At 36.4% G+C, this 15,457-nt stretch overlaps 1 protein-coding gene across 1 annotated transcript; it reads right to left on the reverse strand.

The window, feature by feature from the left end:
- Positions 1-14,309: 14,309 nt before the first annotated feature.
- On the reverse strand, positions 14,310-14,732 carry LOC133785327 (uncharacterized). The gene has a single exon (XM_062224575.1). It carries the CDS (start codon positions 14,730-14,732, stop codon positions 14,310-14,312), a length of 423 nt encoding a protein of 140 aa, XP_062080559.1.
- Positions 14,733-15,457: the final 725 nt, after the last annotated feature.

A 15,457-nucleotide genomic window follows, 5' to 3' on the forward strand; every position in this document is an offset into this window, starting at 1 on the left:
TAGAATAATTTGGGTCGTTACAGTTGGTATCAGAGAAACGGTTCATTCGCATGAAGTTCTCCTTGATACACACACTTAATGCTCTGAATCTGCTGCCATGTAAGTGTTTAAGTTATAGTTATTATGTTTATATGTATAGCTAACGATTTTAGCCTTTATGTTTCAGTTAAGAATGAATGGAACCTTTACTTATGAGGATATCTGAGCCATATAGGCTTTAAAAAGAATTAGAGAACCGAGAAACATAGTAGAAGTACTAGAAAGAATCACTCGGAGGCTGCTTTTGTTCCACAGAGAAATAGGTCACCTCCAAGAATCTAAGCAGAGCAACGGAACAATACGTTTTAGTAATTAGACTATTTAGAGATTATCATACTGTAATTGCAGCCTTAGAGGAAATATGGGAAACAATGGATGATGAAGATGAATTGCCGGTAGCAATGAGATATTATTTTCTCTTAATTAGGTTCACTTCAAAAATGGAATTTTAGTTTACAAATGAGCAAAAGCATAAAATTTTTACGAACCTTCCTCGAGAGCATTTTGAGGCACATCATAATGAGGACTATGAGGAATTAAATGATGATATGCTAGATGAAGGATCAGATATAGAAGATCCCAATTTTTAGAATAATTAGTTTCATTGTTTGTTTTAATTTATTATTTGTTTTCTTTTATGGTTGTAAATAGTGAAAAACTTTCTTTTCCAAATTAATATCATGGTTGTTTTGTTATCATGTATGAGTTTGATTTTCTTTTGCAATCATAATAAATAATAAATAAAATAAATAATGACTAAGTTCGGTGAGGGTGGATACAAATCAATGAACCAAGTTTCTATATTGAGAGTTAGGGGGTCCATAGTAGTGGGAACGATTTTCCTGATCCCAACCCTCCCTCAATATGGTTAACTTTGGAACAAAGATGAGTTTCGAGCCTGAGAATTTAGTCATATAGGATGATTAGAAACAGACTTAGAAAATAATAAAGATGGCTTATTTTTCTAAGTATAGAAACCCACTCTAATAATAAAGAAGACTTATATAATTTTCATAAGAAGTCATAATTAATAGGTCCGAGTTATGTTCGTTTAGATTAAGTTTTTGCCTTAGAGCCTATTAGGGTAATGTTCTGACATGTTTCTCTCAACTGTTAGAACTCTGCTGCGATGTCACTCCAAAGATCTACTCGCACCAACGGAAATGCCTCCAACGCTGCTCCGATGAACAATGAAGCCCCTCCAGTTCGCAGAAGGGGAGTGCGTGCTACTGCAAGTCGCAACGCGCCGCCGCCGCCAGTTGACAACACTGCGGAGATCGCCAAACTGCGACAACAAGTCAAGGAACTATTGCAGAAATAGCGACAACAGGCTCAGCCCCAGACTCAGCCTCCGCCTCCGCCGCAGCCATAGCCACAACAAATGGCCTCAGCACCCCAACAAGTTGGTGCATATGGGGGATGGCCAGTGGCGAATTATGTGTTGTATCCAGTACTGCACATGGGGCCAGTTTAGGAGCGATTCCGTAAGCAACACGCTCCGAACTTTGAAGGGACTATAGACCCCTTCGAGGCAGAAGAGTGGCTAGGAAACGTGGAGCCAATCCTGACGCACATGAACCTCAGCAACGCGGACCGCATATCCTGCATTTCTTCCTTGCCCAAGAAAGATGCCAGGATATAGTGGGACTTAGTCCAGCAGACGCATGATGTTGCCACCATGACTTGGACTCAATTTTTGGAGTTGTTCCACAAAAAGTACTATAATTCGGTTGTACTCGCTTCAAGAGTTGAGGAGTTCGCTTGCCTGAAGCAAGGAAGTTTATCAGTGGCAGAGTACACTCGGCAGTTTGACCATTTGGCTAAGTTCGCACCAGAAATGGTTCCAACTGACTATCTGAGGGTGTCTAAGTTCGTTATAGGACTTCGACCGAAGATCGAGGTAGGGGTTAAGTTAGCAAACCCAGGAAATACTACTTATGCCGACGTTCTAGAGACGGCAATAGAAGTAGAAAGGATGGAGGCTAACGTTAGTAGAGAAGAAGCTAGTAAGCCTGAGCCTAGACAGCAGGGTCAATCTCCGACAAGTCGGAACAACCACCACAACAACAACAATCAGTCTAGCAACAATAACAACAACCGTCAGAAAAGAAGGTATCCTTACAATAAGCAGTCCGACAGCGATAAAAAGGCACGGACAAATAATGGAGGTAGTAGGCTGGATTATGTATAATACCCGCCATGTGCTAAGTGCCAAAGGAAACATCCTAGGGAATGTCGGGCAAACACCAAGGGATGTTACAACTGTGGTCAAGAGGGACATCGAAAGAAAGAATGTCCTCAGCTCAAGTCAGAGGGGAAAAAGGAAGATAAGATGGTTCTTGTCAGGGTTTTTGCCCTAACCCAAGGAGAGGCTAATGCTAGCCATAAGGTGGCCACAGGTCAGGTTTCTATCCTCAATAATATATGTTCAGTATTATTTGATTCGGGAGCCACTCATTCGTATATCTCGTTAGGAATGATAGAAAAACTAGACAAACCTTGTGAAAGATTTAGAACTAGGTTTGTAACCAAGTTGCCTTCGGGCAAAGTAGTTCTATCATCACGGATAGTACGAGGCGTACCAATCAAGATTGAGGACGTAGAACTAGAAGGAGACCTGATAGAACTGAAGATCAAGGACTTTGACGTGATACTATGCATGGACTAGCTAGCATGGCATGGCGCAACCATCGACTGTAAACGCAAGAAGGTGACGTTCGAGACTCCTGACGGCCAGAGACTATGCTTCATGGGACAAGTTTCAGGACTACGCACCCCTCTAATATCATCTCTCAAAGCTCAAAGGATGAGAGAAAATGGGTGTCAAGCATTCTTAGCCAGCATCACAGATGTAGTAAAGGAAACACCGCTTAAGTTTGGAGATGTCCGCATTGTAAGAGAATTACCAGAAGTATTTCCCGATGATTTACCAGGATTGCTGCCGATTCGGGAAATTGACTTCACAATAGAATTAGTATCGGGCACCGAGCCTATCTCCAAGGCACCATACCGGATGGCACCTACGGAACTCAAGGAGTTAAAGACGCAGCTGGAAGAACTCCTAGACTTGGGTTTTATTAGGCCAAGCCATTCGCCATGGGGAGCACCGGTTCTATTTGTGAAGAAGAAGGACGGAACCATACGGATGTGCATAGACTACCGCGAGTTGAATAAAGCAACAATTAAGAATAAGTACCTGCTACCCCAGATCGACGAATTTTTTGATCAACTCCGACGTGCGACTGTATTTTCAAAGATTGATTTACGGTCCGGGTACCATCATCTCAAGGTGCGAGGAGAAGATATTCCGAAGACATCTTTTAGAACTCGTTATGGGCATTACGAGTTCTTAGTTATGTCTTTTGGTCTTACCAACACACCAGCCGCATTGATAGACTTGATGAATAGGGTCTTCAAGGACTACTTAGATAAATTCATCGTAGAATTCATCGATGACATCTTAGTATACTCCTAGGACGAAGTCGAGCACGAGGAACATTTGAGGTTGATTTTGTCATGACTAAAGGAGCATCAACTCTACACCAAGTTCAAGAAATGTGAGTTTTGGCTTTTGCAAGTGGCGTTCCTCGGGCACATTATATCCAAGGACGGAGTTGCAGTAGACCCATCAAAGGTAGAAGCCGTGAAGGATTGGCCAAGACCAAAGAACGCATCTGAAGTAAGGAGCTTTTTGGGATTAGCATGTTATTATAGGAGGTTCGTAGAGGGCTTTTCTAAGATAGCCACTCCACTCACCAACCTTACCCGGAAATAGCAAAGATTCAACTGGAATGATAGATGTGAAGAAATCTTCAGTTTGCTTAAGGACAAGCTGTCCTCAGCACCAGTACTCTGTGTACCGACACCCAACGATAAGTTCGTAGTCTACTGCGATGCGTTGTAGCGAGGGTTGGGTTGCGTGCGGATGCAGAATGACAAGGTGATAGCCTACGCCTTAAGGCAGTTGAAGGAGTATGAGCAACGCTACCCAACTCACGATATGGAGTTGGCAGCAGTGGTCTTTGTGTTGAAAATCTGGCGCCATTATCTTTACGGAGAATGGTGCGAGATTTATGCGGACCACAAAAGTTTAAAGTACTTCTTCACTCAAAAGGAGCTCAATATGAGGCAGCGCAGGTGGTTAGAGTTAGTAAAGGATTACGACTGCGAAATCCTATAGCACCTAGGAAAGGCAAACATAGTTGCCGATGCACTAAGTCGGAAGAATTATGGAAGTTTAGCAGCACTATCCAGAATAGAAAAGTCGCTGCAGCAGGAGTTGATCAATGCCAGAATAGAAGTAGTTGTTGGCAACGTGGCTTACTTGTCTATCCAGTCAAATCTGCTAGAAGATATACGGATTGAGCAAAGGCATGACGACACACTAGTGGCACATATGGATGTAGTCAGGGAAGGCAAGGCCACTTATTTCTCAATATCTCGTCAAGGGTTATTGAGATATAAGGATTGGGTATGCGTGCCAAATGATCAAAGGATTAAGATGACGATTCTAGAAGAAGCACACAGTACCCCGTACTCAGTTCACCCAGGGTCGACCAAGATGACACACGACATCAAGGAAATGTATTGGTGGCCAGGGATGAAGAAGGACATAGCGGAATTTGTGTCTAAGTGTCTGGTATGCCAGTAAGTGAAAGCAGAACATCAGCGCCCTGCAGGCTTATTGCAACTGCTTAGCGTACCAAAATGGAAGTGGGACGATATAGCCATGGATTTCCTGACGGGTTTGCCACGAACCAGTAAGCAGCATGATTCGGCTTGGGTAGTAATAGATGGACTAACTAAGTCCGCTCATTTCCTACCTGTTAAGACCTCATACACAGCAGATCAATACGCAGACATCTATGTCCAAGAGATAGTACAGTTACATGGAATCCTCAAGACAATAGTGTCTGATAGAGGATCAGTGTTTACATCGAGATTTTGGGGAAGTTTACAGCAAGCCATGGGTACTAAGTTAAGTCTTAGTACAGCTTTTCATCGTCAGACACATGGTCAGTCCGACCGTACGATACAGATTTTAGAGGATATGCTTCGCGCTTGTGTACTTGATTTCAGAGGATCATGGAATAAGTATTTACTGCTGATAGAGTTCTCTTACAACAATAGCTACCAGTCAACGATCGGCATGGCACCTTATGAGTTGCTTTATTGAAGAAGGTTCTGATCACCGTTGCATTGGGACGAAGTAGGAGAAAGGCAACTTCTGGGTCCCGAAGCTATTAGAAAAGCTCAAGAAGCAGTAGCGCTAATTAGACAGCGTATGCTTGCTGCTCAAAGACATCAGAAAAGATATGCAGATGCCAAGCGATGTGATGTGGAATTCAAAGTCGGAGATCAAGTCTTCCCGAAGATATCTTCTATGAAAGGTGTGAAGCGGTTTGGGAAGAAAGACAAGCTTAGTCCAAGATTTATAGGTCCTTTTGAGATATTGGACAAAGTGGGAGTAGTTGCATATAGACTAGCCCTACTGCCAGCCCTAGTAGATAGCCACAACGTGTTCCACATCTTAATGCTATTTAAGTATGTGTCAGACCCATCTCACGTCCTCAAGTATGATACGATAGGACTCCAGAAAGACTTGAGTTACGAGGAATGACCGGTTAGCATCCAAGATAGAGGGATGAAGCAGTTACAGTCCAAGAGTATTCCAATAGTCAATGTCCTATGGAGTAATAGTTCTGAATGAGAGGCAACGTGGGAGTTGGAGGAAGACATGCCAGTCTGGTATCCAGAAATTCTTTTTAGTAGGGGAGAATTGTAGAGTCCAAGAACTTTACTTAGCTAGTTAGATAGTAATAATAGTAATAGCTTGTAGTAGTTATAGTATGTTTATTACTGTGGATTTTGGTTGAAGCCGGGACTTAGTTGGACACTCGTAGCAACACTTGTAAATTTTGTAAGTTTCACCTATAGTTTAAGAATATTAATTATAACCTAAGGTTTGATTAATATGACTGATTATGGAGATGATATTTATTATACTATAAGGTTTAGATAGACCCAATAAGATAATAACATTTTTCATATGTATGTTTAATGAGAAATTAAGTATTTTTGACGAATACTTTATTAAGAATAATATATGAAAATCCTAGAGTCTGCCAACAGCTTTGAAATTGTTAAAGGACTTAGTCAAGGTTGTTTACTCAATTCAAATTAGGTTGAAAAAAAATGTAATAACGTGTATAATATTTTAGCGTATGCCGATATGTCGCAACTCTAGGCGGCGATATATCGCCACACGGGGATACGAAAAACACATAACTTCGCACAACCACCTCAATGAGCCTCGGGAATATGAGCCCAGGCGATATATCGCCTATGGTAGGCGATATATCGGCTCTAGGGCTGTATTTTCAAATGATTTTGAAACTGAGCTCATTTTAATCCTTAAATCTCTTGATAAGCCAGAATCTTTTTGACCGAGTCTTCAGCCTCTGCTGAATGATTATTCAAATGTTTTTCAATTAAAAATCCATTATTTTATTCAAGATAAATGAAGATCTTTTCATTCTTGAACTCTATAAATAGGACCTAGTACCCAGCCATTTCTCCATTCTTCAAGCTGAGTTCAGAGCCTACAAGCTGCTAGGATTACTTTAGAGTGTTAAACACTTGGGTTGGGGTTATAATCTTTATCATTAAAAGCTTATTCAAACACTTGGGAAGTAAGATTCATAGTGTGTACTTCGATTTTGAGGTGTAGTTCGGGTATAGCAATTTCGAAGGTATTCCTATTCTTAGTTCATTTATGAATTGTTTCGTTAGTTCTTATAGTTTTTCTCTACTCAAATCCTAACTCAATATTCTTTATTCTTTGTTAGGCATCTAAGTTCTTTGAACTTGAGGTTCTTGTTGGTAAGTATCTTTTCGATGGTGCAGTTCATTCTTTTCACCACTTTTCTTTAGAATCACTACTAGGAGAATAGGCTTTTACTTCGGTTCTTTTTCCATATACACTTCGGTTCTCGCACCAAATAAAAACCGCAGTGTATCCGAGCGAAGTTAAATGTCTGAAAAAAGCGAAGTAGTAAATTAACTTTTAACTTCGGTTCTTACGTAATAACCGAAGTGAAAAATAGACTTTCTACTTCAGTTTTTACGTAAAAACCGAAGTTAAAAGTATAAATAAATGTCGCTTATTATTTTAAGAACACTTACTACTTCGGTTCTTTGTAAATAACCGAAGTAATATCTGTATAAACAAAAAAAAATTACATATAAATTACTCAATCCATATATATTTCTTTCATCCACGTATAATTATTTTCAAAAAAACATTACAATACGTTCAAGATCTCAAAACATTACAGATTTTTAAACATTGTTATCTTATTGTGAAATAAAATAATAATCTGTCTTTTTTTTTCTTGCTCAATCTTATAATTCATACTTCAAAGTTCTTTCATGTCAACATGATCAAGAAAATAAAGTTATTATCATTAATGTGGCTGGCACATAAAAAGATTACATAGAAAAGACAAAGAGAACCCATGTAGTTCTCGGAAAGATTACATAGAAAAGACAAAGAAAATTGATTCAGCTAGAATCAAATAGCTCACATTCTGAGAAAACACTTTATTGCTTGAGTCCCCATCTTCTTTTCTATTTCTTTTTGGTCTGAAAGAGACTCGGACGAGTGAAGCAGTAGGGATGCGACTCTCGTGACGGAGCTTGGCGTCGTGACTCTCCCGACGAAGGAACTTGGCAAGGAGGCGACGGGGATGCATCTCACGTGATGGCAGCGGCGGCATGTGGCGGAGCATGGATCTGTGACTAGAAGAGCAGAGAGATTTAGATGAGAAATTGAAAAAAAAAATTGATAAAATGGGTTTGCTATAAGAGTGGCGGCTGGGAACACATGAACATGAAGGACTACTATAGGGTTTCTTAATTAATTTGATTATATATACAACTTGGGGAGATAAATAAACGGGCTGGGCCTTTTGCTCAATTAAATATTCAGCAATTTAGTTTTTACTTCGGTTTATATATAACAACCAAAGTAAAAGGGTCTCCAAAAAAGAAAGACTCTTGTTTGTTATATAATGTTTTTTTACTGTGGTTTTTTCATAAAAACCGAAGTGGAAAACCTTTCGCGGTATATAGTTTTTTCTTTCGGTTTTTTCATAAAAATCGAAGTGAAAAGTCTTTCATGGTTTTTACTTCATTTTTTTTTATAAAAGCGAAGTAATAACTAATTTTTTTAAGCGTACTCATTCCCACAAGTGAAGTAAAAATCTATTTAGAAGCTTTTACTTCGTTTTTAATTATTGTTTGTGTAAAAAACGAAGTAGAAGCTTATATTTCTTGTAGTGAATACTCACCTCTCTATTAATTTTTTTTACGAGTGTTCCAAAATCCTGACCTTGTTCTCATCATCCCAGTATTTTGGTAAGGAAAATAGGATAGTTCTTATGTGATATGTTCTATGTTTATATAAAAGTGTTATGATTATGCTATAGTATGATTTTATGTGTTATGATATATGCATGTCTTAGGGTTTATAGTTGTTACATAACAAACCCCAACACTTTTATGTTTTGGGCTTATAGTTGTTATATAGCAAACGCCAACATTTTTATGTATTTGGGGCTTATAGTTGCTTAACTAGCAAACCTCATTGTAGTTTGAGGCTAATAGTTGCTTAGTTAGCAAACCCCAATATTTACCATGTACATGGGTTAGAATTATGATATATGTGTTATAGTATATGATATATGTTCATAGTTTATGTTATGATTATGTTTCATGCTTATAGTAGATTTTCCTTGCTGGGCATTAGGCTCATTCCTTTATGTTTTATATGTGCAGGAAAATAGTTATGGCAGCGGGAAGGTTCTTGGCAGCTTGGGAATGTGTATTGAGGGAGAATGGAATCGCTGGACTGCGCGAACGATTCGAGGATGAAGTTGTTTAAGTCTTTTAATTATGATTTCTATGTATTTCCGCACTTAAATATTGTAACCTTTTTATTTAAGATTTAAGTTATGTTATGCTTTATTTTCAAAACAATGGGATCCCATATCCTACTCATGAATTTTTATGTATTTTAAACCTTTACTTTATAGTTTTTAAATAAAGTTTCTTAAGATTAGTGTCTGTATATAGTAGTTATTAATGGTCCAAAGTATAGAATAAGTTGGGTCGTTACATCTTGTAATTAGTATATATTTCACCTCTGATTGGGAGTAAATCAATATATCTTTGATGAACACAATCACAAACTTGTCCACATAAAAAACCATGTTCATAAGATCCATGAATGCTTCTAGGGCATAGGTCAGTCCAAATGACATAATCAAGAACTCATAGTAACAACAGATCATCGTCAATTGTATCCCCAACCAGCATGTTGGTTTCACTATGCATTCTATAGCATATTAGGTTACGAGAAACCCTTCCATTACAATGAGGCTCTGTGTCTAAGTGAATAAGATTAGCGGTTTCTAAATCTACCTTATTTTCATCAACATGTATCAACATGGAAGGAACAGTATGAATAGTAAAATTTGACCACATTTCCTCCAATACTATTTTTCTACGAGGTTTGAAATTCAACATATAGTCGTTCTTTAGAAAAGTAGCATTTGTAGAAGCAAACACTTTCTTGTCCTAGACTATAAAACAGACCACCCCAAGTACCTTTAGGATATCCAACAAACATGGAAACTTCAATTTGCGTTTCTAGCTTTCCTCCATTTTTCCTCAGGGAGTGAACTAGACACCCCCAAATTATGGAATGACGCAAACTTGGTTCACGATCGTTCCATAACTCTAATGATGTCTTGGAAACAACTTTAGACGTCATAACGTTTAAAATGTCACACGCAATTTGGATTGCATGTCCCAAGAATGAAGTCGATAGAGTGGAATAGCTTATCGTAGATTGAACCACTTCCATCAAAGTTTGATTTCGACGCTTGACGACACCATTTTTTTTGCAGCGTTCCTAGAGCAGTAAGTTGAAACAATACTCCAAGTTTTATTAAATGATATTGGAATTGATTATCCAAATATTCTCTACCCATATCAGATCACAACATCTTTAATGTCTTACCTAATTTCTTTTCATCCATTGTAAGAAACTCTTTAAACTTGTCCAAAGTTTCTTATTTCCTACGCATTAGGTAAATACACGAGTATCTGGACTAATCATCAATGAAAGTGATGAAGTACTCATAACCACCCTTCGCTTGAACATTCATCGGTCCACAAACATCATAATGAACTAACCCTGGTAGTTCTTTGGCCCTTTCTCATTTTGAAGAGAATGGATGCTATGTCATTTTGCATTCGCAACAAGATTCACAAACAGGTAGGCCACCCATAGTGAGTTCCTTCATAGGCCCAACCTTTGTTAGCCTTTGAATCCTATCATACCTAATATGACCAAGGCAAAGATGCCAAAGGTGCATCATGTTATCGTTATCAACCTTTTGTTGTTTAGCGGTCCTAGGATTAGCTATCTTAAACAACTCATTATTAAGTGTGTGGGGTTCGTTTGGACACGACATGTAAAGCCCATTCTCCATACATACAACACACAATTCACATCCATTCAATGGAATTGATTTATTAAAACTTGTGAAAGTTATAGAAAATTTTTGTTGATGCAATAAAGAAACAGAAGTTAAACTAAAGTTTGGAATAAAATAAATATCATTTAAAAGTAAATATTTAGTCCCAAAATTTAGCCAAGCTTTTCCTTTTTCCTTGACAACCATGAATACTCCTTTTTCAACCCTTAATTTAAGCTTTCCATCCTCTACGACCTTCCAGTTACTAAGCAGTTGTAAAAAAGTACACACATGGTTAGTGGATCCAGAATCAATAATCCACACACTAGGGTCATCTTCTAAAACAAATGCATCCAATACAAATAAACTATTACATTAGGTTCCATTCTCCTTGAGAGCTGAGAAATTACGCTTCCAATGCCCAGTCTCATTACAATGGAAACATGCTCATTTTATCTTCTTAGCAGCTGGCTTTGCTATAGCAGGCTTTTCAGCTATTCCAACCTTGCCTTTGGATTTGTTTGCTTTGGCCTTCTGCTTCCTTTCTTTCCTCTTCTTGCTCTTGGAAGTTGAAGCTAAGTTAGCTTCTCCTTGAGCTCCATTTGTAGCAATAGTTGTAGGATTAGCCTTCTTTTCAATTCCCTTGCTCGGTCCATCATTAACTCCTTCAAACATTTGAAGTTCATTCAGCAGTTTCGTCATGTCATACCAGTACAAGAAAATTGGGAATTCTCATCCACCCAATCTCGACGAGCACGTGTGTGTCCTTCCAAGGACTACCGAGATTGAATTATCAAGAAGCTACTAATATATAGTTTCATATTGAATATTATTTTGTAATGTCATGTATAGTTTCATATTGAGTATATGCCGGCATGATTATTGTATAGACTTCCAATTAGCTTAGTTTATAGTTTAACTACTAGCTATAGTTGTTAAACTTATTTTCATTTAATCCATAACTTATATACAATTTCTACGATCTTTTGGCTAATATTTAGGTAGCATAATGTTCTAAGATACATACTCTATAATTTTTTTATATGATGTAAATCTTGGAAAAACATTCAGAGCACGCAGCAAAATTGGCGTGGTAGGCCCATTGTTTGGGCTAATTGTTTTTATTTGAAACAACAACAATAAAAATATTTCATCACTCATATAAACAGTTTATATGAACAAAAAAAAATCCAGAAACATTAACATACAATATTATTAATCATGCCACATATATACATATAAATATACAATATATTTATATATAACTTATAAACACATGAATAGTCAAGAACATGAATTTTTACCTCTTCAAGCCTATCAAGTGTCCTCGAGTCTTTTCGTATATTTATCGATATTCCTATACAAAGCTTTAAGCACTCAATGCACGATCTTCCGGAGTGTTCTATATACCTCAAGATATGTGTGGGCACATGGAGAACATGGGTTTGCAATTTTAGGAATCACAAGTATTTCTCAACACATGAGAACTTGGATTATGGTCTGAGAATGGCAAGAATGAAGAAGAAGAAAGAAAGAGTTTTTGTCTAACAAAAATTCTGAGAACTATTCTGAAGTGTGTTGTTTCACTATTGTGTATTGTGTGTATTTCTCTTCTTCTTCTATATCATATATATAGAGATTTATATTACCTTATAATAATAGTAATATAATAATAATATCATAATGATTATAGGATTTGATTTAGGTAAATATCTAACTTACAAAATGTGAAAAATATATTTTTAAATTATTAATTAACTAAATAAATAAAATACAAACAACACTGATAAAATATTAGTGTAGTCGTACACGCATAGCACAGCCCTTGGACTGTGTCATGTGTGGACTGCAATATCCTTTTAAGGGATATTGTATTTTTCTTTTATTTAATTATTTAATTAAATCAATCTTCCACAAAATTAGGTGTTTATCTTTTTAAGGAAAATATGACAACCATATTTCAAAATTTAAATTTTAAATACAAAATTCAAAATTCAAATTAATGATCATCATTATCATCATCTTTTAAAATTAAATAAATTAAAAACTATTTTTGACTGACAAATTTTATTATCTCCCACTCAAATAAAATAATTAATTTCAAAAATTAATTTATTTATATATATATGAATTTAAAAAATTTATATATTTAAATTAATAAATATATTTTTAAATATTAATAATTAATTCAAAATTAATTGTTCAGCCTTAATTATCATCCAATTTGCATACTTGACCCAAAGAATAAAATTCTTCTCAAATTCCCAAATTACAGTTATACCTTTGTATCAACTCTTACCTTGATATGGTGTTGATAGAGCCACCTTGGGGACCGATAATATCAAGTTCCAATAAAGATTACATTATTAATCAAAGCTCTTGATTGCATAATCATATTTATTAATGTCATGATTACTCCACTATAAATATGACATTGAACTCTTGATAATTACATAAATATATTTACTGAGTACTTTATTAAAAAATAAAGTGTCCATTGATATAATCATTACATACAATGTTAATCCTCTATTAATGGTTCATAATTAAAAGGGAATGAAATTATCATTTTACCCTTTTAGCTATATCTTGTTCCTAGAGTACCATTGACTTTACTAGTGAAGGTTGTGTCACAACAAGTTTGCGACATGAGCACTCATAACCTTATCAGTTCCATATCTATTAAACTATGTCCCCAGCCATATACATCATTCAGTCCCCAAAACAATTGTTCTTAGCCTGATCATTCTCACAAATCTTAACGCGTGAATCAAATGATCAAATGACATATATAGGAGTTCATAGCAACCTCATGATTAAGATCATCGTGTGTATGATCATCATTTTATGTGTTTGATTATTACTATGAAATGGTGTTTAAATAAGTATTAACAAATCACTTCTAGTCCACTAAAGTACCTCCACTAAAGTGTCCTATCACACTAGAGTAACCTGGATCTAGGTCACATGTATTCATAATACTAGTGGATCGTACTAGCAGTAATTAATCAAAAGATTCCATAACTTTATTTTACTGCAAACTATTTTAAGTTTATTATCTTAATCTCGATCCTCTCATACCAATGTGAGATTAAGACCACATAAATAAACTATGGAATTTTCTGACATTTACTTAATATTATTAATATAATATCTAACATAGTCTATATATAATAATTCAATTAAATTATTTATTTCATTTAAAACATTTGTCAACTACCATTTCTTTAATGGCACTATTCCCAACAGTAAATTGTTTAGGTTTGCTGTAAATATAAGAGACAATTAATGAAATATAATAGGGGGAAATAGGAAAAAAAAACCTACTCATATTCAATCTGAATGACCCTATCCCGTTGAGATTGCCTTTATCTGGGTGGGCTTCAACAAGCCTGTCTAGATTTCCTCTTTCTCAGGGGGCTCCAACAGGCTTGTCGAGAATTCCTCTATCTCAGCGGGCTAGGCCCATCGAAATTTCTCCACAGATGGTTGAAAAATGGCCAATCTTGGCCGGCTGAAACCACCGAGAAAGACTCCCGTTATCAATCTCGGTAGTCAATTTTACGACAGACCCGACCCATCAAGAAAGGGCATTATTTTAATAGTGTACTCCAACTTGTTCAGGAAATAGTTAGTGGTGAACGCAAGGAAAAAAGGTGCAAGTCTTTTCAGGATGAGGCCCTCTTGAGTCTTCTCATCATTGGAGGTCCCATGAAACTCAGCTTCCTAGAAGTAGTTCATCATCTCGATGAAATGATCACGAACATGCATCCCTAACACCATCTTAGCATTCACATAGTTCTTGGTGGCTTCGAAACGAGCTTGATTAGATTTATGCCCGAACATTTCCTTAAGTTGGTCCATGGTGTGAAAATCAGTGTCCAAATTCTCTAACTTAGTCCTCAGTGTTTCCGACATGATCACAAGCATGTGTGCTTTGGCTTTGTTCTTCGCAGTATGCCAACGCTCGTACTTCTCCCGAACACACTCGGTTTCATTCTCATCGGGAATGTCAGATTCATTCTCGGTCATGACGAACTTAGTGTTATTGCCGATCAACACAATGTTGATGTTGGCCTTCCACTTCATGAAGTTCTCATTAGTGAGCAACTCCTTAGAGAATAGAGAGAGAATGGGGTTGGAAGGCATAGAGCTACAATTATCAATAAGAAGAAATTAATGCATTGCTTGACATACATATAATCACACAAAAAATTCAGAAATAACATAACATGTAGACTTGTTCATAGATAAAAAAAAGGCTAAAAATACTTATCAACTATTTCCAAGGTATTTTAACTAGCCATGAAACATGTGTTTCGGTAGGCGGGAGTCACAAAATCACTTAGTTAGATAGAAAATACATCTCAATTGATAAAAGTCTATAACTTTTCATTATCAACCTTCCTATATGATCATAGTAACAAAAACCAATTATTTCTTACCTTATGAGCTTGACCCACAGCTTTGATTATCAAAGACTCAGTTCTAATAGTCATTGTAGGGTTGAATTTATAAGAGTTTGGTCTATGACCATCTATCCTAAGAAATTTAACCATGTTATGAGTCTAATGAACACCTTCCATAGGGAGACAAAATCAAAGCGTCATGAGGCCCTACTAAATTCTAACATTGTTAAATTAACGATGGGATCGAATATAATACTTTAAGCTCATTATTTTAATTTTTTACTTTTTAGCATTTTATTCTTTGAAAAATACTAATATAGGTTTGTCAAATTATTAAAATAATCAATAAACCATAGTTTATAATTAATTCTAAAAATTATTGATTGAAACCTTATTCAAAAAATTAGAATTAACATGTTTATAATTAATTATAAGGTCCAACTAAAACAATTAACATAATACAAT

The sequence above is a fragment of the Humulus lupulus genome, chromosome 6 (assembly GCF_963169125.1).
Source record: "Humulus lupulus chromosome 6, drHumLupu1.1, whole genome shotgun sequence".
Lineage (NCBI taxonomy): Eukaryota > Viridiplantae > Streptophyta > Magnoliopsida > Rosales > Cannabaceae > Humulus > Humulus lupulus.

Excerpts from the sequence above, each read along its gene's own strand:
- LOC133785327 (XM_062224575.1), bottom strand. The coding sequence starts at position 14,732 with ATGCCTTCCAACCCCATTCTCTCTCTATTCTCTAAGGAGTTGCTCACT.